Source organism: Vanellus vanellus (assembly GCF_965231255.1).
Source record: "Vanellus vanellus genome assembly, chromosome: 5".
Taxonomy (NCBI): Eukaryota; Metazoa; Chordata; class Aves; order Charadriiformes; family Charadriidae; genus Vanellus; species Vanellus vanellus.
The window spans coordinates 26,911,327-26,932,315 of record NC_138910.1 but is presented as its reverse complement, the minus strand read 5'-3'; the positions used below and the strand labels follow the sequence as shown (position 1 = coordinate 26,932,315).

At 43.4% G+C, this 20,989-nt stretch overlaps 2 protein-coding genes across 2 annotated transcripts in view; both read left to right on the top strand.

Moving 5' to 3' along the window:
* The window catches only part of TTN (titin), a 244,271-nt gene that overhangs the window by 33,295 nt on the left and 189,987 nt on the right, over window positions 1-20,989 (top strand). The window contains exons 40-43 of the mRNA XM_082483816.1: window positions 266-550; window positions 652-777; window positions 2,327-2,515; window positions 6,821-6,877. Coding sequence (XP_082339942.1) covers window positions 266-550; window positions 652-777; window positions 2,327-2,515; window positions 6,821-6,877 — 657 coding nt within the window. The remainder of the gene's footprint in view (window positions 1-265; window positions 551-651; window positions 778-2,326; window positions 2,516-6,820; window positions 6,878-20,989) is intronic.
* LOC309672331 (uncharacterized protein) lies at window positions 7,722-16,516 on the top strand. The gene is made up of 2 exons (XM_082483815.1): window positions 7,722-7,836; window positions 7,985-16,516. Exon 2 carries the CDS (start codon window positions 7,999-8,001, stop codon window positions 14,047-14,049), a length of 6,051 nt encoding a protein of 2,016 aa, XP_082339941.1. The 5' UTR covers window positions 7,722-7,836; window positions 7,985-7,998; the 3' UTR covers window positions 14,050-16,516.

Genomic DNA, 20,989 nt, shown 5'->3' with positions numbered 1-20,989 from the left:
GAGGGATCAGCCTAACAATTCTTGGACACGTTTTGACAGAAAACACACCAAAGCAGCTAATATGCTGAGGCACTTGCTGCTAGGTCATTCCCCCTGTATCATGGAAAAGGACAGATTTTCACGGGCATGCAAGACTAGGAATAACAAGATTTAAAAAAAAAAAAAAAATCCTTGCTAATTTTTTTGAAGCCTTGATAAATATCAATAATGAGATTTGTCTCTCTCCTTCTCTCTCCCCTCCCCCTGCACCTTCCCTATTTTGCAGCTCCAGAGCCACCCCAGATCATTCAGGAGCTAGAGCCAACCACTGTGGAGTCTGGCAAACCTGCCCGCTTCTGTGCTATGATATCAGGCAAACCCCAGCCCAAAATTTCCTGGTACAAAGATGATCAACAGCTTTCTCCGGGTTTCAAATGCAAATTTCTTCATGATGCACAAGAATATACTCTATTGCTGATTGAAACTTTCCCTGAAGATGCAGCAGTGTACACCTGTGAAGCAAAAAATGATTATGGAGTTGCTACAACTTCAGCTTCACTTTCAGTGGAAAGTGAGTTTCCTGTGCTCATAACGATGTCTGTGAAATGAGATTGTCAACTTTTGTGTCATCTTCTTTGTCTTTAAAAACGACTTCTGTTTCTTATCCTTTAGTCCCAGAAGTTGTTTCTCCTGAGCTAGAAGTGCCAGTGTATCCACCCGCGGTCATAATACCACTACGTGATGCTGTTACGTCCGAGGGACAGTCCGCTCGTTTTCAGTGCAGAGTTACAGGGACAGGTGGGTTTAAGAAAAACCTGTACCATCTTTTCATGTCTCAGAATTTTTCATCGTGAACTCACAGTGCTGGGATCAGTCTTTCTCTAGAAGTACAGTTATTTGATATATGCACACAGAAAAGTGTTACTGCTGACAACTACCAGTTAAGCAAGTCATATGTCGAAGATGGCATCAAGCACAGGGAAGTTATAAACAGTCATAAACATTAAGCATTTCTAAAAAGAAGGTCTGTTTTGAAAAATTTGTCTTTAGAAACTTCTCAGCATTTCAAATGCTAACTGCTGTTGGAAAACTGTCAGTGAGTAATGCGGTTTCATTACACGAACTATCGTGGTGGAAAAGCATTATCATATTAAATGAACATGACAAAGTTTATGATGACACAGTGTCACATCAATTACTTAAACAGACTGAAACTATGCCTCAACCTTTATCCTAATATTCCTAAGTATTTCCTATCAATCTGCAAACAGTTAACTGCAATTGCATTCTTTTTCTTATCGAAAATTTCCTTTATTGAATAGTGTACCCGAATGAATTTGCATACTTCTCACTTGTGTTGTGAAAACCTTTTATATTAGGTTAGGTAATATGTGATAATGATGAGGTTTAGATTGGATATTAGGAAAAATTTCTTCACCAGAAGGGTTATCAAGCATTGGAACAGGCTGCCCAGGGAAGTGGTGGAATTGCATCCCTGGAGGTATTTAAAAGACGGATGGATGTAGTGCTTAGGGACACCGTTAAGTGGTGGTTTAGGCAGTGTTACGTTGATGATTGGACTTGATCGTAAAGGTCCCTTCCAAGCTGGACGATTTTATGTTTCTATTATTGCAAATACAGTTGTTTAATGGTAGAGACAGTGCAGCTGTATATTGAAAACACTGTCTCTTTCTTCTGATAACAGTAATAGCATGCTATTTGTGTGAAAACATTTGATTCATGATGTAATACAGTGCCAGGTGGAGAGGAAAGGTTAAAGTCTGCTTCAGTCCTCTTCTTTCCCAAGTCCGTAAGAATCTATACAAATCAAATAACACAACATTTTATTTAAGAATTTTACAAAAGTACAAAGACGGGACCTTTGTTGAGAAACGTGGGGGGCAAAATGTAGAATATTTGCAAAAAAAAGAGGCAAAGTACTGTCTTTAGAAAAAGGATATTCCATTTTAATTTCTTTAACCTGTTCAACTCAACTCATTTTATAGCCTCTTTAATCCCTTTTTAAAAATCAGATTTTCACTGATTTTAGTAGTAGCAAAATATTTTTAAACTTATACATTAAGATGGGAAAGGAAAAAATACTTTTACTCAGGAATATAACAGCACCAGAATCAGTTTTTCCGTACAATTATTTTCAATGCAGGAATCAAAACTTGAAAGCACTTTCCACTGACCATACTTTACCAAAGAAATACAAGGCACATTCAAACTTAAAAAAGATACTTGAGATCAAGATTTCTGAGAGATATAAATGTAAAAATAGTGTTTACTTACAAGTCTAATATAATAACTTACACATTTTTTCTTCTTTCTGTTGCTTGAGCAGATCTGAAAGTCTCTTGGTACAGCAAAGAGAGAGAGATCAAACCATCACGGTTTTTTAGAATGACTCAGTTTGAAGACACTTACCAGCTGGAGATTGCTGAAGCTTACCCAGAGGATGAAGGAATCTATACCTTTGTGGCTAGTAATTCTGTAGGCCAAGTGACAAGCACTGCTACCTTGAAGTTAGAAGGTACAGTGTGCAATTAACGAAGATGTCTTGTTTAGGTCATGTTTCAATACTAATCTTAATATACACTGATGATTATATGTGAGTCGCTGTCTTTCATGTTGTCTTTTAACTCAATTGCTACCATTTACAATGTCCACAGAATACATTTATATCTCCAAGATGTTGGTCATGCACAGGAAAACTTACTTCACATTTTATCAATGTTCCATGAACCTCACCTTTTCATTCTCTCTGGTATTAGAATCTGTCATGCACCAAACATGGTAGAAACCTTCTTTCTAATGGAATTGCTTTGCTTACACATTCTTTGATTTGACTGTGAGGAGAAACTAGTAAGAGGTTTTGTATAAAAGAAGTTACTTTGAAAGGGTTGGAAAACATGTTAAATAGAGGTTTGTACCAAGTACTTGGGCAGCTTAAAATAAATAGCTTATATTAACATGAATTGATGAAGCATTGACCAAAGTTTTAGAGCGGAAATATTGTCTGGAGAATTTGCTATTTAAGTTCTATATTGTCCTTGATATTATTTAACCATAAATATTTTGTTTTCTTTTTGCAACAGATTTTATAAATGATGAATTAGAATAATTCGTGCTGTTAAGTTGCAAGTTAGAAAAGAAAATCTTGAATAAGAGACAAAATTTATTGTAGTGTAGGGTAAGAAATTAAAAGTTGGCGTGCTTCTTTTCAGGATTTAAAAATGTTGAAGAAGTTACATCAGAGTCCCATTGGCATGTTTCTTCATCTGTTTCACTTAAGGAGGAGCCTATTGGCCAAAGGCCCATCTTTATCCAGCCTATTTCAAGCTGCAGGGTACGCAGCGGGGAATCAGTCAGATTTCAAGCCAGAGTCTCTGGCATGCCCAAACCAAAAATCCAGTGGTTTCATAATCAACATCTCATGTTGCCAACAAAAGACTTAGTTTTCCACTTTGATGAGTCTACAGGCACAGCTACACTGATAATAGTAGATGCTTTCTTAGAGCATGCTGGCCAATACTCTTGCAAGGCAAGAAATAGTGCTGGAGAAACAACTTGTACAGCTACACTTACAGTCACTGCAGAAGGTAAAGCCCCATTTTTACTTCAAAGGGATTCAGTTTGTTGTATACCACACTCTTACACTGTTACTAATGTTCTTCTTTCCTTGTTTCACACCTTTTCTTTACCAGCTAATGTTAGTAGAACCTACCCTCTGTAACCCAGCCACTCTCATTTCTTCTGTTTAAGCTGTAACGTTTGGAAATTTGCAAATTTGTATCTTGAGATTAGTCAAAGAATAGAATCTTTTTAACTGCAGGCATTCAGATTTTTATATCAAGGAATTAAGTGATCTTTATAGCATTGAATGAGGTATTTTGCACTATCCTGTAGGGAAAACAAAAAAGAAAATACCTCCTTAAAATATTCCATAATAACTTTCCAATACTAAACTGGGCAACTTCAGTGAAAGAAGAGACAAGCATCGACTGTGTATCAACTGCATGACTAGCTTAGGCATCGCTTGTCATTCATATATGTGAACGGATAATCTTTGTGTCAAGAGCGTAGTGCATCTGGCATGCTGAGTTTTCAAATGAAGATCATTCATTTTCATCCTTCATGCTGTTTGATTTTGTTCGGAGCATGGCCCAGTAAAGTTCTTTAGGTACTAATATTGTTCTTTTGTTACTTGATCACACAGTGCAAGCCCTAGGTAGGCAAAGTTCTGGGAAAGATGTAAAAGAGTCTATCCGCTCACAGGCTATATCAGAACTTCATGTTGCTCCTCTCACAAAGAACATTAAAACATATCAAAAGGAATTTAAATCAGTGCAACAACCGCCACAGCAATTGGGTGTACAGGTTTTTGAAAGCGTATCAGAAAGTTTGACCATGAAGGCTACATCAGTTGAAGAAATGGAAGCCATGCACACAACAATCCTTTCCCAAACATCTCAGAGCACCAGGATCTCTGTGGCCACTGCTCAGAAAATGAAAGATGTCCCTCCAAAGATTCTTTTGGAGCTCAGAGACCTAACTGTGAAGTGTGGAGACACTGCTCAGTTCATATGCGGCTTAGAAAATGAATTCTTCTCTGAGTTTCTTTGGGCCCATGAAGGTGAAAGGATAGAAGTGTCTGAAAAATTGAAGATATCACAAAATGGAAGTGTCCTACTGCTCACAATCCTAAATGCCCAGCTGACAGATCAAGGACTGTACAGTTGTACTGTATATAACGATTACGGAGGGACAACGACTGCTGCAATACTAACAGTCAAAGGTGGTTATCCAACTTTTAACATTATGTCTTATTTTTTGCAACTTCATTATCACTGCCCACAGCTCACTCATATTTCATTTATTATTGGTATTTAATTGAGAAAGCTCTATTTATTAATGCTTTTGGGTTTTTCCTCCACATTTACTGCTCTATTCATGTGACAAGTGCAGTACTGGGAAGTTGGTATTGTAGCCCCATGCCTCTTCCCAGCAAGTCACAGATGTCTGAGGCTTCTTATTCCTCATATCCTTCATGACATGCAGTGAGATGTAAAGCAGAACAGGCTGGTAGGAATATTTGCATTTTGAGAATTCCTGAATCTGGAGTTTAAGGAAGATGATAATGTCAGATAAGCAGTGCTGAAGTAGATACCTGGTAATTTCAAACTCTATGCATCCAACATGTTCCCAATAAATCCAAGGTTCCAATTCCAAGCTTGGCAATGTAGGTCAATGTAGTTGAAAGTATTAATGGGTGCATACATGATATTACTGCACTAATGAATTGTCTTCTACCTTTGACTCTCCCTGAGCATTTATTTTTGCTAAGACTCCTTCCACTTCTTCCTGACATCAGCATATTAAAATGTCAGTAGTGTTACCACTAGTGAAGACCCAGAAATGTATTATTACCACACTGGAGAGGTGATAGTATTTCTGCTGAGCTCAAAGGAATCGAGAGCAGAAAACTAAGATGAAGAATGAGGAAGCCATTGCCCCTGTTGATTTGGCTCTTAAATACTGAAGTTTCTTTCCTCACTCTTGAGCTCTGCAAAGTGCTTTACGTAATCTTCTGCTGCTACTTTCTAAATTGAGGCCCTCAGTTAAAAGCAGAGATGTGCTTGTATTAGGCATTACAGACCAAGCCTTGGTCCGCTGCAAGTCCCATAAGCTTAACTGCTACCTAGAATTAGCCCAGCAGGAATAGAGCTTTTAAATGTCTACTCACTTATGTTTAATAGCGTTGTTGTAGCACTAATATGCTGGACGTTCTTTCAATACTAACTATTGGGGGGGGGTTGCCCCCTAAGTATAAGGATATTTTTAATTCCTGCAAATCATCTGACCTAATCCTTTTCCTAACTTTATTCTTACCTAGCAAAAGAAGCACAAGCCAAAGCAATAACAAAAATTACCCTTGAATCAGATACTAAAAGCTTTAAAGCAGCCAAAGGTTGTCAGTTTAAAGAACCTGAAGTTAAACAAGAATCTTCCAAGAAAACCTCGAGATTGTTTATATCTACATCCCAAAGACCATATGAAACCGAGAAGCAAAGAAACAGAGTCTACTATCCTGACGTTGTGCCATGCGAAGACATCACAGAAACTGATGCTGAAGCACCAGAGTTTCTTGAAACTCTGCCTTCAGAAACCACTGTAAAAGAAGGAGATGATGTGTTACTCTTTTGTATAATGAAGGGTGTGCCTACACCTTGCGTGGTCTGGCTGTGCAATCAGCAAATAGTTGAGGAGTCTGCATTGTGCTCCTTAAAACATGATGGGCCTCTGTGCAGTTTAAGATTGTTGAAAGTTGGTCAGAACCACAAGGGTATATACAAGTGCAGAATAGTTAATCCTGCAGGACAAGCCGAGTGCAGCACCCATCTGAGAGTGACAGGTTGGCAACTGCATGTTCCTTCCAAGTATCAATTCCTCGTGCATAGCATCGTTGCATTCCAGTACATTTTTTTTCCCTGGGAGATGATAAAGAACGAGAAACATCTCATTAGTCTGTGGATTGTTGAATGTTTTCTTCAGGGATTTAAGGCATGATAAAGGCATGTTACATTAGAAACTTTTCCCCACCCTGCAAAAAAGAAAGCAAATCTTATAGACAAGGGTACATGGCGAACAAGTTTGAAAGCATTTGATTACTCTGCTCTCAAAATTTGTCAAGTGTTTGAATTTTGGCATGCATTTATGTGTATGTACGCGTGAATTTCTGTATATTTGCAAGAGACGTTGGATGTTTGTACTACATAAACTGTTGATTGCCATATTTAGCACCTATAGCTCAAAAATCTTTGTCTTTTTATTCTAGCTCCTGAAAAAATTATTCATGAGAAGGTAGAGGAAGATGTTGAAATGGAAGTGAAAGGTACAGTCACCGATGACATTACACTGAATAATTAGTACCAGTAATTAGTAACATTGTGGAAAGCTTTTATCTGCTTACATGTAGTGTCTGATGGGGAAAGATAGACACTTTAAAGCATATTGGAACATGTTGCATGTTTGTTTTGATATGCAAAGGGTTACCTGCATTTTAAGGTTATTTAAGTTTTAAAATATGTTTAAAACTTCAAATTTATAGTTTTGCAGCCATATTCTTAACTTTTACTTCATGCTTTGCAGCTGTTCACAGAGCTTTTATTTGTTCAATTTCCTTTTGAATGCATGGAATAGTTTATTTCAGAAGGAAGTTATACAAATCTTAAGCATATTGTTTTTAAACAAGTTAGCAACCTAACATTAATCAGTTCAATGGACACTATTGGATGGATGGATGGATGAAGTATACTAGAAAGCATTGGTTGTTTAGGATATGTGAAAGCTACACATTCCCACTGATTCCTTGCACTTTTTTTACATACATTAATTCATCATTATACATCTCTTACCATGGCTTGCAGATAGCATATGTGGTTCATGTTGCTTGCTTTTTTTCCCTGTGCATAACACTGTGAAGTTAGTGGCTGTATTAGTTCGAATAAACGCCTTCTCATTTCATGTTAGCTAATTACTTACTTTTTAAAAAAATATATTTCAAAATATTTTTTCTCAATTGTTTGAACATTTAATCTACAAACAGAAGGGTCAGAAAGGGCGTTTATTCTACTGTCTGCAAGTCAGGTAAGATTTTCTTCTTTGCCACCCAAAGACACACAGCTTTTCCAGGCAGCAAAAACATACACGCAGAAGAACGTGTTATTTTGAAATTCATTTTTGCTTGTTCAAGAAGAAATTTCCACAGTCTGAAGAAAGAACAGACAACGAACGATTTTCGTGTCAATCTTTAAAACAGAGCAAGGCGTTGCGTTTATTCGAACAAATATGGTGAGTGAATTACTTTTTTTTTTTCCTGGGTGTGTGATGAAATCTGTTGCATGCCCATTTTTTATTTCAATATATTGCTATTTCATTTTTTTCAATCGGATGGTGGGCAGAGCGTGGCATGTTGTAACCCAATCTCCTTCTCTTGCAGAGCAGCACAGCAAGATGAACCTCGAGGGACCTGGGACGACGGCGGTGCTGGCTTGCACCCAGAACCGTAAACCCACCTTCACACAGGGCCTCAAGTGTAGGTCTGTCTTGGAGGGGGACCCTGCCCTCTTCCAGTGCAAGCTGGTGGCATGCCCGGTGCCCCACATGGCCTGGTTTCACAACAACCGGCCGGTCCACCAGGACTGCCGCAAGGTGATCCGCACCGAGAGTGAGGAGCACACGCACCACGCCAGCCTGGAAGTGCGGGATGTGCGGGAGCATGATGCTGGCAGCTACAGGGTATTCGCCATTAACAGTGAGGGATCAGCCGAGTCCACTGCCTCGTTGCTGGTGGCGCGCAGTAGGGAGCAGCGGGGCTTGGGTTCTGCGGGGAAAGCGGAGTGGATGCGGGAGAGGTGGGAGTGCCTGCTGCAGCAGCGGCAGGAGGACCGGCTGCGGGTGGTGCTCCGCTGCACTGGCTCACCCTTCGACAAGGGGCAGGAGGCTGAGCAGTTGCTTGAGGACGTCTCCCCAGCCCGGGGCAAGGTACGAACCATCCGTTTCCAGAGGCTGCCGCTGGTGGGGCCTCACCGCCCAGGGCTGGCGTGTGGTAGGGAGAACAGTGGCACAGTGGTGGATGCTGAGGACCTGCTGGATGAGGAGATCCGGTGGAAGCTGCAGCGGCTGAGGGACGCAAAGAGGGCAGCGCTGAAAAAGAAGCAGGAATCCCTCATGTCCGTGCGCCAGGAAGCCCCATGCCCTGCTGGGAAGCCCAGCCCTCCCGAGGCAGCTGTCACAATGGACGGCTCGGAGCCACTCACAGTGCAGGTAGTGAAGGGGTACCACTGGCCCAAGCCCACAGGGGAAAGATGGCAGTTGCCAGGTGGACTCCTGGAGCCCTGCCCACCCCTCTTTGTCCAGGAAATCAAGCCCCAGGAGGCTGTTGAGGGGCACCGATGCACCTTCTCCTGCCTCTTCCATGGCCGCCCACAGCCCACAGTCACTTGGTACAACAACACCAAGCCCGTGGGACGCATCCGGGGCACTGCCGTTCACACCACAGAGTGCCGCTCTACGCTGACCTTCCCATCCCTGCTCCCACAACATGGAGGCACTGTCACCTGCGTGATCTTCAACCCGCTGGGCACAGTCAGCACGTCAGCTGCACTCCATGTGAGGCAGCACATCCCAGCCTATGAAGTCATGAAGAAGGAGGAGGAAAAGGAATGGAAAGAAGAGGAGGAGAAGGTGAAGGAGGAAAAGGAAGGGAAGGAGGAAAAGGAAGGGAAGAAAGAGAAGGAGGAGGAGGAGGAGGAGGAGAAGGAGGAGGAAGCGGAGAAGGAGGAAGAAGAAGAAGTCAGCCTGGCCTTCGCAGCAGAGCAGGGACTGCTAAGTGCAGTTCCAGACTCAGACTTACTGTCACTGCCTGTGGAAATCAAAATCACTGCCCCGACTCCAACGCCAGAGCAAGACACAGAGATGAGGGAGACCACACAGCCCTCTCCAGACCAGGCTGCTCCCACCATAAAGCACAAGTTCAAATTTTCATTCGATGTGGGAAATGAGCCACCCCAAATTGTGGCCGAAGCCCCAGCACACGTTCATTGCCATGAAGGGGAGGCAGTGGTGTTGGAGTGTGGTGTGTCTGGGCAGCCCCCACCAGCAGTGGCCTGGTCCCTGAATGGCCAGAGCCTCTCTGCCAGCGAGAGGCTGAGTTTTGAGGAAGGCAAGAATGGCATATACCGCTTACACATCCGAGGGGTCTCTGTTGCAGATGCTGGGCTGTATTGTTGTGTGGCCAAGAATGTGGCTGGAGCAGCAGAGACTGCCTCTGAGCTGACAGTGCAGCCCAGTGCTCCCATGTTGCGTAGCAAGGATGGAGACGCTGAGGAACTGCCTGCCATGGACCATGTTGCGCAGCTCCAAGGCCTCAGCACACTTGGGAAGGATGAAGAGGAACAGATCACGTGCTTCAAAGAGGAGGAAACCCACCAACCCTGGTCCCTGAGGCTGTCTCCATCTTCTGGTGAGCATTTGGAAAAGGAACACGAGAAAACTCCTCACTTCATGGAAAATGAGATGGAGGAAACAATGGTGTTGGATACCATGGAATTTTATGCAAGGCAAGAAATAGATGTGAGAGATACAGATGGTATTTCTGAAATGAGGCAGCAGAGGGGAAAAGCTGTCTCTGAGGAACACAGTTTTGGAATGGATGCCACTGAGCTGTACCCCAGTAAATCCAGGGAAGAGCATGAACTGGTGGCCAAGGACTCAGGTCACTTTTCAGAGGAGCTGGAAGCTGAAGGAGACAAGGTGGTACCACATACAGATACTCTGTCCTGGGACATCTTAAAGTTGCCATTTATGGAAGTGAAAGGGCAAACACATGTTTCTGAGCAGCCTGTTCTGGCAAGGGAATGTGAGGATTCACAATTTTTCGTTCCTATATCACCTGTGGTGCAAGAGGGGAGTGATGTTTACATGGAGGAGAGTGATGCCCCTCCCTGGGAGGAAACATCTCCTGATGTGCCTCTTGTAGAAGAGCCGTGTGTGCCTCACCTGCAGGACAACATTGCAAGCTCACCCACAAAGAAGCAGTTTGACTTTTATGACTTCTGTACAGAAGAGCAGGAGGAGGAACAGGCCAAGGAGCAAGAGAGATCAGTTGATATTGAACAGGACATTGAGGTTGATGATCATCTTTGTAAGGAAAAAGTGATTGATGCTGGGGATGACGCACACTGGGAAATGCAAAATGATGGACAAATGCTTCAAGAAATGGAGTCTGATGTAGGCAACTCTTCTTTGGATCTAATCCTCACTCCTCCTGACATAGAAAACCCAAGTCAGGATTTTACTGAGGAAGTTGAAGTTCACCTAGAAGAAGTGCATTTCAAAGAGCAGCTGTTGCCATCTGAGACTGATGAGACCAATATCACATTTGATCTGAAGCAGTTTGTGGAGCCTTTCCCAGCTGTAGAGACTGTGGACACAGAACAAGCACAAACCCTCACAGCTCTGGAGAGTGTGGAGGTAGGAGTGACTGGGCTCGTCTCCCCTAGGTACCAACATGATGTGCTTGTGGAAGAAATGTCTCTGAGTGAGGAGCTGCGTCAGAGCTACAGGATGCAGCAGGAGGAGGTCAGTGCCCAGGAAGAGGCACAGCCAAGAGAAATCAGAAGGGATGATTTGCAAATCCATAATGGGGACCTTGGCAGCATCATGATATCTGCTGAAGAAGGATTTTCTGCTGAAGAAATTCATGAGTCAGAGGTGAGTGTCTGTGGGGAGGATTCACCTGAGGGAAATATTCATAGTTTTCTGGTGGAGTCCACAGCAGATTTCAAAAGAGAAGTACAGGAAGCACATATGTGGGAGAGTGAAGAACGGCTGGAGACCACAGACTCCCAAAGTGACAGCTTCATCATTGACTTGAAAAAAGCTGCACGTGAAAAGAAACCCCAGACTGAGCATCAGGCTGAAGAGGAAGAAAGTTCTGGGACAGAAAAGGTCTTTGAGACAGGAATGAGCAGCTCCACCTGTGAGATAGAAAGCACAGATTCCCCTGAGGAGATGCTCAGGGACACTCAACAGGAACCAAACACAAGCAAGGGCTTCTCTTTTGGCCAACTTTTATTCGGTTTAATAATGGATGATCCTGTGACACAGAAGGAGCAAAGGAAGGAGCCTTGGGGCAAAAAGAGGACTCCCACTGAGGAAGCCTCTGAGAATAGCCTGGATGAAGAAGGACTGTGGGAGGATATTTCTGCAGGTCCAGAGCCTGCTAGCATTGAGGCTTCAGAGATGGAGCCTGACTTGTCCCTGACCAAGTATTTAAAGTCAAGTGGGATGCAAGAGACTCCAGATCTCAAAGGGATAGTTCAGAAGGGGCAGCGAGAGACCATCACTTCACTGGAAGTGGAGGAGGTTACCTTCAGCACGGTTTACGACTATTACAACAACCAGCAGGAACTTGCCCGGCCCTTCTCTCCTGAGTCAGAAATGTCTATAGAGCTGGAGAGTGGGAGTGGAGAGGAGTCACCTGATTCGGACCGCTTCTACACACCTCCCTCCTCAGTGGAGATCTTTGAAACTGCTTCATCAGCATCCTACCACACACCACTCAGCACACCTGAGCGCTACTCCACACCGTCTGAGGGCTCAGGATACAGCACGCCGCCCGAGCGTTACTCCACACCGTCCGAGGGCTCAGGGTACAGCACACCACCAGAGCGCTACTCCACACCATCCGAGGGCTCAGTGTACAGCACACCGCCTGAGCACTACTCCACACCATCTGAAGGCTCAGTGTACAGCACACCACCTGAGCACTACTCCACACCCTTGGAGGGTTCAAAATACAACACAGCCTCGGAGCGCTACTTCACACCCTTTGAGGGACTCTGCTGTACATCAGGGGACAGCACGCCACCAGAACGCTACCGGACACCCACTGGGGAGTATATGGATGCCCTGTCCACGCTACCCTTCTGTGAGAGAAGGCAGCAGCCTCCAGACCAGCCACAGGCTGAGGTATTTAAGACCCCCTGTGAAGCCCTGGAGCCATCAGGCAGGGACATGCCACCCGCATTCCTCAAGGCGCTGAGCAGGAGAAGGCTGTATGAAGGCAGCACACTGAGCTTTGTGGCTGAGGTGGTGGGTGTGCCCAAGCCAGGGGTGAAGTGGTATCATAACAAATCTCTGTTGGAGCTGGATGAGAGAGTGCGGATAGAGAAGGATGGGGACAAATGTGTGCTGGAAATCACTAATGTCCAGAAAGCTGATGGAGGACAGTATCTGTGCCATGCAGTGAACATTGTTGGGGAAGCTAAAAGTATTGCGCAGGTGGAAGTTTTGTCTGAAGACGGGCGGTCACTAGCACTGCCACCCCCTGTCACCCACCAGCATGTTATACACTTTGACCTGGAGGAAAACACATCTTCAAGGTCACCTTCACCACAAGAAATCCTCCTGGAAGTGGAGCTGGATGAAAATGAGGTGAAGGAGTTTGAGAAGCAGGTCAAAATCATAACCAGTCCTGAGTTTAGCCCAGATAAGAAGAGCATGGTGGTTTCCCTGGATGTCCTTCCACTTGCCTTGTTGGAGCAAGCTGCAGGCTTGGCTGCAGAGGAGAATGAGGATGTAAAAATTGATTTCCAAGTAACTGAAATGCCTCCCCGCTTTGCCGTACCCTTTGCAGATGTCAAGGTTACAGAAGGCTTGGAGGCAGTGTTTGAGTGTGTGGTAACAGGTACTCCTGTCCCAGTAGTGCAGTGGTTCAGAGGCGACACCTGTGTGACACCTGCCACAGGGAAGTATGTTGTGAGTCAGAAGGAGGGACTCCACAGTCTGAAGGTCCAAAATGTAGGTCCTTCTGATGGTGGCTGGTATCACTGTCGGGCAATCAACAGGCTGGGAGAAGCAATGTGCAAAGGCTCCCTCATAGTCATGGCTCAGCAGGCAGCAAGCGCCAAGGCGAGCAGTGAGACAGTCATGGGCAGTGACCCACAGAGGCCCCAGAAATGTGACTTGATTTTGAGTAAGACTGTGAACCCAGGTGACCAGTCAGAAATAGAGCTGGAGTTTGAGTTCGAGCCACAGGTAGACGACTCAGAGAAAGCGATCCGACTGCTTGCGGTGACTCAACAAGAGCAGGAAGTGGAAGGGGAGAAATGTGTCAATATTAGTTTTGATGTGTTTGCAGAGCCGTCCCAAGAGGAACGGGTTGAGTTTAGGGCAGAGGACTCGGAGAGTTGCAGCTTTGAGTTCCAGGTTACAGAAGCCCCTCCCAAATTTCTGAGGGTCATTTCTGACTACAGTACATTTGTTGGTGCCGCAGCATGCTTTCAGTGTCTCGTGACTGGTTGCCCCCACCCAAGTGTCCACTGGTACAAGGATGGGGTGTTGTTGGAAGGGGACAGGTACTGTGTGAAGGAAGAAGAGGGGGGGTCTCACAGCCTTACTATTGAAAACTTGATGCAAAGTGACAGTGGGCAGTACAAATGTATAGCTACTAATAGGGCAGGAACTGCTGAGACTTGTGCTGTGTTAACATTATACTAAGTTTCCATAATTTATTTTCTGTTGGAAACACTAAATGTTTCTATGCTGTTGTTTGCTGCAAGTAAAAATGCAGCACTCATTTTAGGGGCATTGTTTTTCATCTCTTTAGGGATGAAAACCACTTTATGTGGGTGTATTTCTGTCTCACTTAAACTTGCCTTCGTTGGGGAATTTAAGTGAGATTTAATCTGTGCATGTATCTTGTGCACACTTTCTGCACCAAGATATATTTCAGACTCCTTCCAAGCTCCTTACTCATTCTTGTAAACATATTTTAATAGACTCTCATTTATGTAGAACTAATTTTTTCATATAGTGTACATATTCCTGTGTGTCTGTAACAGTGCATTCATTACTGATTTATGTAGCCTAGAAATCACCCGAAAATGTAGAAACCACTTTTTTCTTGTAACCTAAAGGTACGGAATACTAACTTACGCTTCCTGTTTAGTTTGAATGCAGTTCTGTGAAAGAACTCCTTAAATTGGTATTCTCTCTTCTCACAATGTTGTGTCAGAACACGTGAGTCTCACTGATTCAAATCCTGTGTTTACAGTTTCTATCACTGCAAAATTCTTACATCCATGGGCCTCATCCTACTGACTCATGGAATTAAATGACTTTTTTTTTTTTTAAAGTCAATGGAAATATGCTGTTGCAACGGAAAGCAACACAATGGGAAGAAAATGAAACTTTTGCGTTAGTAGAGACTGGACAGGATTTTTTTCTCTATTACCAAGTAATAAACATGAAAACACATTTTGTACTGTATCTTTAGAAGTTAAAGGGAAAGGAGAGGGAGCATAATAAATCAATGATGTAGCTGTAAATTCATTAAAATCATTTTGGTTTTCCCCGTATTCCAGCGGCATTCATAAAAAATACATAGTAAAAAAGTGAGAGATTTTTATGCAGTATTCTTGTTTCACATTAGAACTAAATCTCTTCATATTCCTTTTTTCTTTTTTTTTAATTATTAACAGTTAAGTGTGCTATATGTCAAGATGACCAGAAATAAGTAGAATACATTCAATTGTTATCTGTGGCATTTTCTCAGCAGAAGATATTTTTACATTAATGTTCCCAACGTGAGTATATATTTTTGTATTTAAAACAATGCTAAGATTTAGGAGGAGGAATCAGCAGTAGCTGACATAATTAAATAAGAACTAAATCTTTCTTACATAAACAATGAGAAATCGATTAAGATAACATGTTAAAAGTATGAAAGTTGCTAATGTTTATCAGAAGTTAAATAATTGTTTTTACAAATTGCTGTCAGCCGTCTTGTTAAACTGCTTTAAGGAGCATGGTGATTTCAAGCATAAAAGAACTGTTCCTACAGGATATTCAGTTATGTTCATGCATGTTCTTATTTCTGAGTTTGATGTGTTCTCACACTGAGGTCAGCATGCCTCAAAAACTCAATAATCTTTACAACTATCCCATCACTCACCTGGGATAGTAATTTTTGATCAAAAGATTCACTGTGCCCAATTATGTTGCCTGATATAAACTTAAAGTCAGGACTGACAAGTTCTAATCACCTAGTACATGGGGAAAATGGCTGGAGTGGTTAGGCTAAGACCAATGTGTCACTTCAGTTTATTCCCACTCATCACCCCATGATAAATATTTAAGATTTGTACACTGTTAAAAGGCAGAGATAATTGTGATTTCTCATAAGTAATGGTGGTAGGAAAGAGAAGCATGAGCATCTGCCCCAACCTTGTGCTGGGAAAGAATTGCTTCATGATGTGTCCTTAATTCATTCCTTGTGTAGATGTGTAGCACTAACTGATTCATTAGGCAGCGGAGGTCCCTAGGCCCTAGTTGGCATGAATTGTCTGATGCTATACGTCAGCTGTGACATGAGGGGTCTTTTCACCAAAGCCAAAGAGGTCAGAGGCCCTTTGATTAGGTCCGAAGCAATTATGACGTGTGTTTAATTTGCACGTAAATGAACTGAAATTTTTAGTAGAAACAGGCCCATAACTTGTTTTTGAAACCCTAAGCCAAAAAGGTCCAAGTTCATGTTCACATCTCAAATATATGGCCAAGCATCTTTATCTCTACCTGTGTAGTAGCGTGTGTCATTTATGTAAGTTTAAAAGTCTCGTTTTATGTTTCATATATTAGCCAGGAGCACTATCATGTGCTTATGGAGAGACAGAGTCTCACCTAAGCTACAATGATATAAATCTGGAGTAAATCTACTTTTGAATAAACTTACTCTGGGGCAACTGGTATAGCTTAGAGCCACGATTAACAATCTTTCTTCAAAATTTTGTGATTTCATAGGAATTACAAAACTCACAACTTCATTGTCAGGTTTAACGTTGTCTTCATTTCTGCAAACCAGGTATCTTAAAAAAAGAATGAATTATGTTTATTTGTCATCAATGTGTATTGAATGTTAATGTGTATGGTTAATTTGTGAAATAAATACGTAAATGATTTAAGTCCATCGCTTCTTGTACTTTATTCATTTCATGGACATAGCTAAAATATGAAAAAGTATCTGTATAGTCTTCCTGTCATAAATACCCAGGAACACACAAAAGTGCATTAATTTCTGCCACACTCCTGTATATAAAGCATTCTCATGTGTGTTTGCATAGGTTCTATTCTGCAAATTTTATACTTTATTATGGGCCCAATTCTGCCACCCATTCTCAAATTCACTAGCATGTATTTTTGGGGAAACTGCCTTACTGTTTTAACAAGGCTGGTAGATAATACTGAAGGACTGGTGTAACTTTTTTTTAACCTAAGCATCGTTTCTTTGCAGTTAATCACTCTATGTACTGTGCTATGTCATGTCTATTATGGTATTTGTGGCAAGATTAATAATTGCTAAAACCAATGAGAAAGAACTGGGTATGGCATATTCTGTTCTTCTTTGCAGTTGTTATTGGAGTGAAGCAAAAAATTATTAAGTTTTGGAATTTAAGGCACTGTAATTGAGAAACTTTCCAAGCTTCACCATTAGAGTGCCTGGGAACATTTATCCACTCACATCTTTTATTCTTTTTTAACAACAATCATATCTTTCCAGCATCAAATACTGTGGGCCTTAACTGAGCAAACTGGACTCAGTGAGGACAACAGGATTTGATTTCCAAAGGTTTTCTTTGCGCCGTGTTTTTCATGGATGGCTTGTTCTGTTCCTGGAAGTCTCAGATTTCGCTGATGTTACTAGTGTCAAGCGTCTGCAGAGAATTACATGATCTTGATGTCTGCTTCCTCTCATTGTTAAACCACCATTAGAACAAAGTGGTCCTACGTATAAATGTATAAATTCACAAAGGCAAGAAAAAGAAAAACCTTAAAGTGCTTTGTCCTCTTTTTCTCTGATAGTGTGGGAGTTTCAGTATGCAACATTGTGACAGGGAAGAGTTTAAAAGCAGATATTTAAATCAATGACACTAAATCAAGGGTGAAAACTCATGATTTTAGTAATAATGGTGGTGTAAGCATAAGGGTCTAATGACAAAAACAGGACAAAGCTAATGAGGGAGAGGTAATATCTTCGCATGTTAGACAAAAGATAGAGTTGAAAGAGATGAACTAACCGTGCCAGAAGAAAGGTTGGTGCATTGAAACATTTGTGTTATTTTTCCAGTCCTAATTCTGGCATTCTACTTTTTCTTGGTGTTTTGAATTAAACCGGGGTCTTAGCACTGCTCTGCTGTACTTATTTGTATAAGCGTACATACAAATATGTATGGTACATACCACTTTAATTATATTTGTGAAATGCACCAATGTTTCTTGACTGTTATTTGCACAGGACACCCTGGGGGTATGCCTAACCCATACTGTGATGTCAGGTTTAAAAAGACACCCATGTTGATCCAGATGGGAAGTTCATAAGTAACCTGACAGCACAGCAAGTCTTGCTCATTTTGGCAGGTGTGCGTGTAACAGCAAGAGGACCTCATGTTCATTAAGTGCTGTACAGTATTTAGAAAGCCTCCAGATATATAAAAATAGTTGCACTAACACTGTTTATTGCTCTCTACAATTCTTAAACATTCTAGTAAAACAGAACATTTTTTTTCCATACAGACGTCACTAGCTCTCTTATTGTGTCTTCTGAGGAAGGAAGAAGTGAAGGCTACAGCAGCGGCCTTCAGTTGCCTGATAGAGAGAAAACACTTGAATTTGAGTCTGAAAAACCAGTTTATTCCAGCAAAGCAAAGATGAAAATGGAGGAACGGGGCAAAGCCCCTGTTTTCCTCAAACAGATCTCAAATGTTGAAGTCTGGCAGGGAGATGTAGCTAGGCTTTCTGTTACTGTTACTGGTAGCCCCACACCCAAAATCCAGTGGTTTCTCAACAGTGTGAAGCTAACCCCATCCGTGGACTGTAAGTTAGTGTTTGCTGGCAATGACCACAGCCTCATCCTCCCATACGCGGGCGTGCAGCATGAAGGTGAGTACACGTGTCTGGCCAGCAATGAACATGGTGAGACCACGTGCAGCGCCCACCTCCACGTGCGACAGCGGATACCAGGGGTCCCATGCTTTGCCAGGGAGCCGGACAGCGTGCGGTGTGCACCGGGCTTCACTGCAATCTTCGAGTACACTGTAGCTGGGGAGCCATGCCCTAACGTGCAGTGGTTCAAGGGGAGTGAGCAGCTCTTCTCTGACGCACGTCGTTCTGTTGCTCACCACCCTGACGGCTCGGGCTCCCTGACTGTGCAGGAGTGCACGGAGGAGGACACTGGACTCTACACATGCAGAGCAGTGAACGCCCTCGGTGAGGCCACATGCTCTGCTGAGCTCCTTGTGCTGCCTGAGGACCACGCTGTGTGCAGGCAGAGCCCAGCCTTGCAGCACTCTGCGGTGGCAGAGGACCAAAGCCCGCTCTCCTATGAGGAGGCTGGCGAGCTTCCTGCCATGGAAGGAGCACTCAGCCTTGAGACCATGAGGGAGCCCCCAGCCCTCCTCCAGCTCCAGACAAGCCAGGTGGAGCATGTGCTGCCCAGAGAGGACATCTTGCCTGGCCTGCCACCAGCCTGCCTGGCTGCACAGAGTGTTGAGGAGATGCTCGCCCAGGTGGCCACAACACAAGAGAGCAGCAGGCTTCTGGCAGAGCCACTGCAAACCCTTCCTGCTGGCCCCCAGGGTGAGGTGCCTGCAGCAGAGTTGGAGACACAACTGCCAGGCTGCCTTGGGACTGTAGCTGCACAGATACTCTTGCCCAAAGAGCAAGTCATCCCCAAGGCAACAGAGCAAACGGCTGCTCTGAAGACAGAAGATTCCCAAGCCCTTCTACAGGTGTCAAACACCACTGAGAGCCATGCCATAGATGGTGACCACATCCAGGTCCTTGAAGGCTTCCAGGCAATGCAAGGTGAGCTGAAGGCTGAACCCAGATTTCCCTCTGAACTGGCCTTCACTGGGGGCCAAGCTGTCCCCCTGGAGAACATTTCTTCCCTGAAAGCAGCTGAGGAAGATTTTGCTGCAAGAATCCATGAGGGACAGTCTGTGAGATTTCCCTTGCTGCTAGAAGAAAACCAGCCCCTGGAGGAAGAACACATCGTTGATCTTGCCAGCCCACTTAGGCAGTCCTCAAGAGCAGGGAGACAACCCCGTGAAACCATGTACACTCACCAGCTCCAGCCAAGCCAAGTCCTCAACAAAGAGAGCCAGCTCACTGCTCAGGTTCCCGAGAGCTGCAACTTAGACATAAAGTCTCAGATTAGAAATGCATTGAAAGCTGCAGTAGTAAGTGAGCAAAACCTCTTGTTTTCAGAATGGTTGGCTGATAAAGAGAACATTGAAGTACAGTCAATAAACATCACCAAGGAACATAAACATACCCTATGCACCTATGTTGTGACTACAGGAGGACTCAGTCCCATAGAGATTGCAGTCTCCTTAGGAGAACTCGACATTCAGACAGCTGACCAGAAAGCAGTCTTGAAGGAGGCTTTCTATTCTCTTATTTGTGAAGAAAAACATCTCTTGACAGATGAAAAATCCAAAGCATTGCCAGTCCATCCCAGTCTGCTTCTCTCAGGAAAATCCTGTGGTGAAACCTCTGAGCTGGAGGCCCAGCATGCTGAGAGGACTATTGAGTCAGAAATACCCCTGGAACAGTCTTTGTCTGGACAAGTAATCAACACTATGACTGGGCATGGTCAAATCAAGGATGTGGGCGCAGCTGCAGCCACTGCTGATGTCGCCTCTGCAGGTGTTCCTGTTGAGACACCCACAGAAATACTGAAAAAGAAGGAGAAAAGGGAACAAATATGTGAGGAAGAGGGCAGAGAAGGTCTGGAAACTAGAGCTGAGAAGCTAGAGGGTGAGCTGGGCAAAGAGAGTTATCCTATCATACACAGCAAACTGGTCGACACTGTTGCGGAGGAAGGGGAGAGTGTCAGTCTGGTGTCTGTCATAACAAATGTCAGAGAGGTGAACTGGTACTTTGATGGTAAACTGGTGTCTTCAGGCGACAAATTCAAGTGTTTGCAAGATCAGGACACGTACACACTAGTAATAAACAAAGTGTGTGGGGAGATTCATCAAGGAGAGTACACCTGTGAGGCGCTGAATCAAGGTGGAAAAAGAGCGACAGCAGCAAAACTCACAGTTGTTAAAAGAGGTTGGATTATGGGGATAAAATACTGCCTCTCTAATACACTGCCTTGCTAATGAAATTGCCCTACTATGTGTCTGTATCTTTGGATACAGATACAATATTAATACCATCATGTCACTAATCAGAGGGCCTCCTTTCTGGATTTGTGGTCTCCTTTTACCACATTGCAAAGTCTCTCACTTCCCTCACCCCAGTCTTCGATCAGGCACTTTGTTTCTTCTTGTGCTCATCACACAAGCACGATCAGGGCAAGCTGTGTCTCAGTCCCCACCACTTCTTCCCATTCCACTTCCTGTGAAGTGGACCCGCTTTTCCCACTTTTCTCACT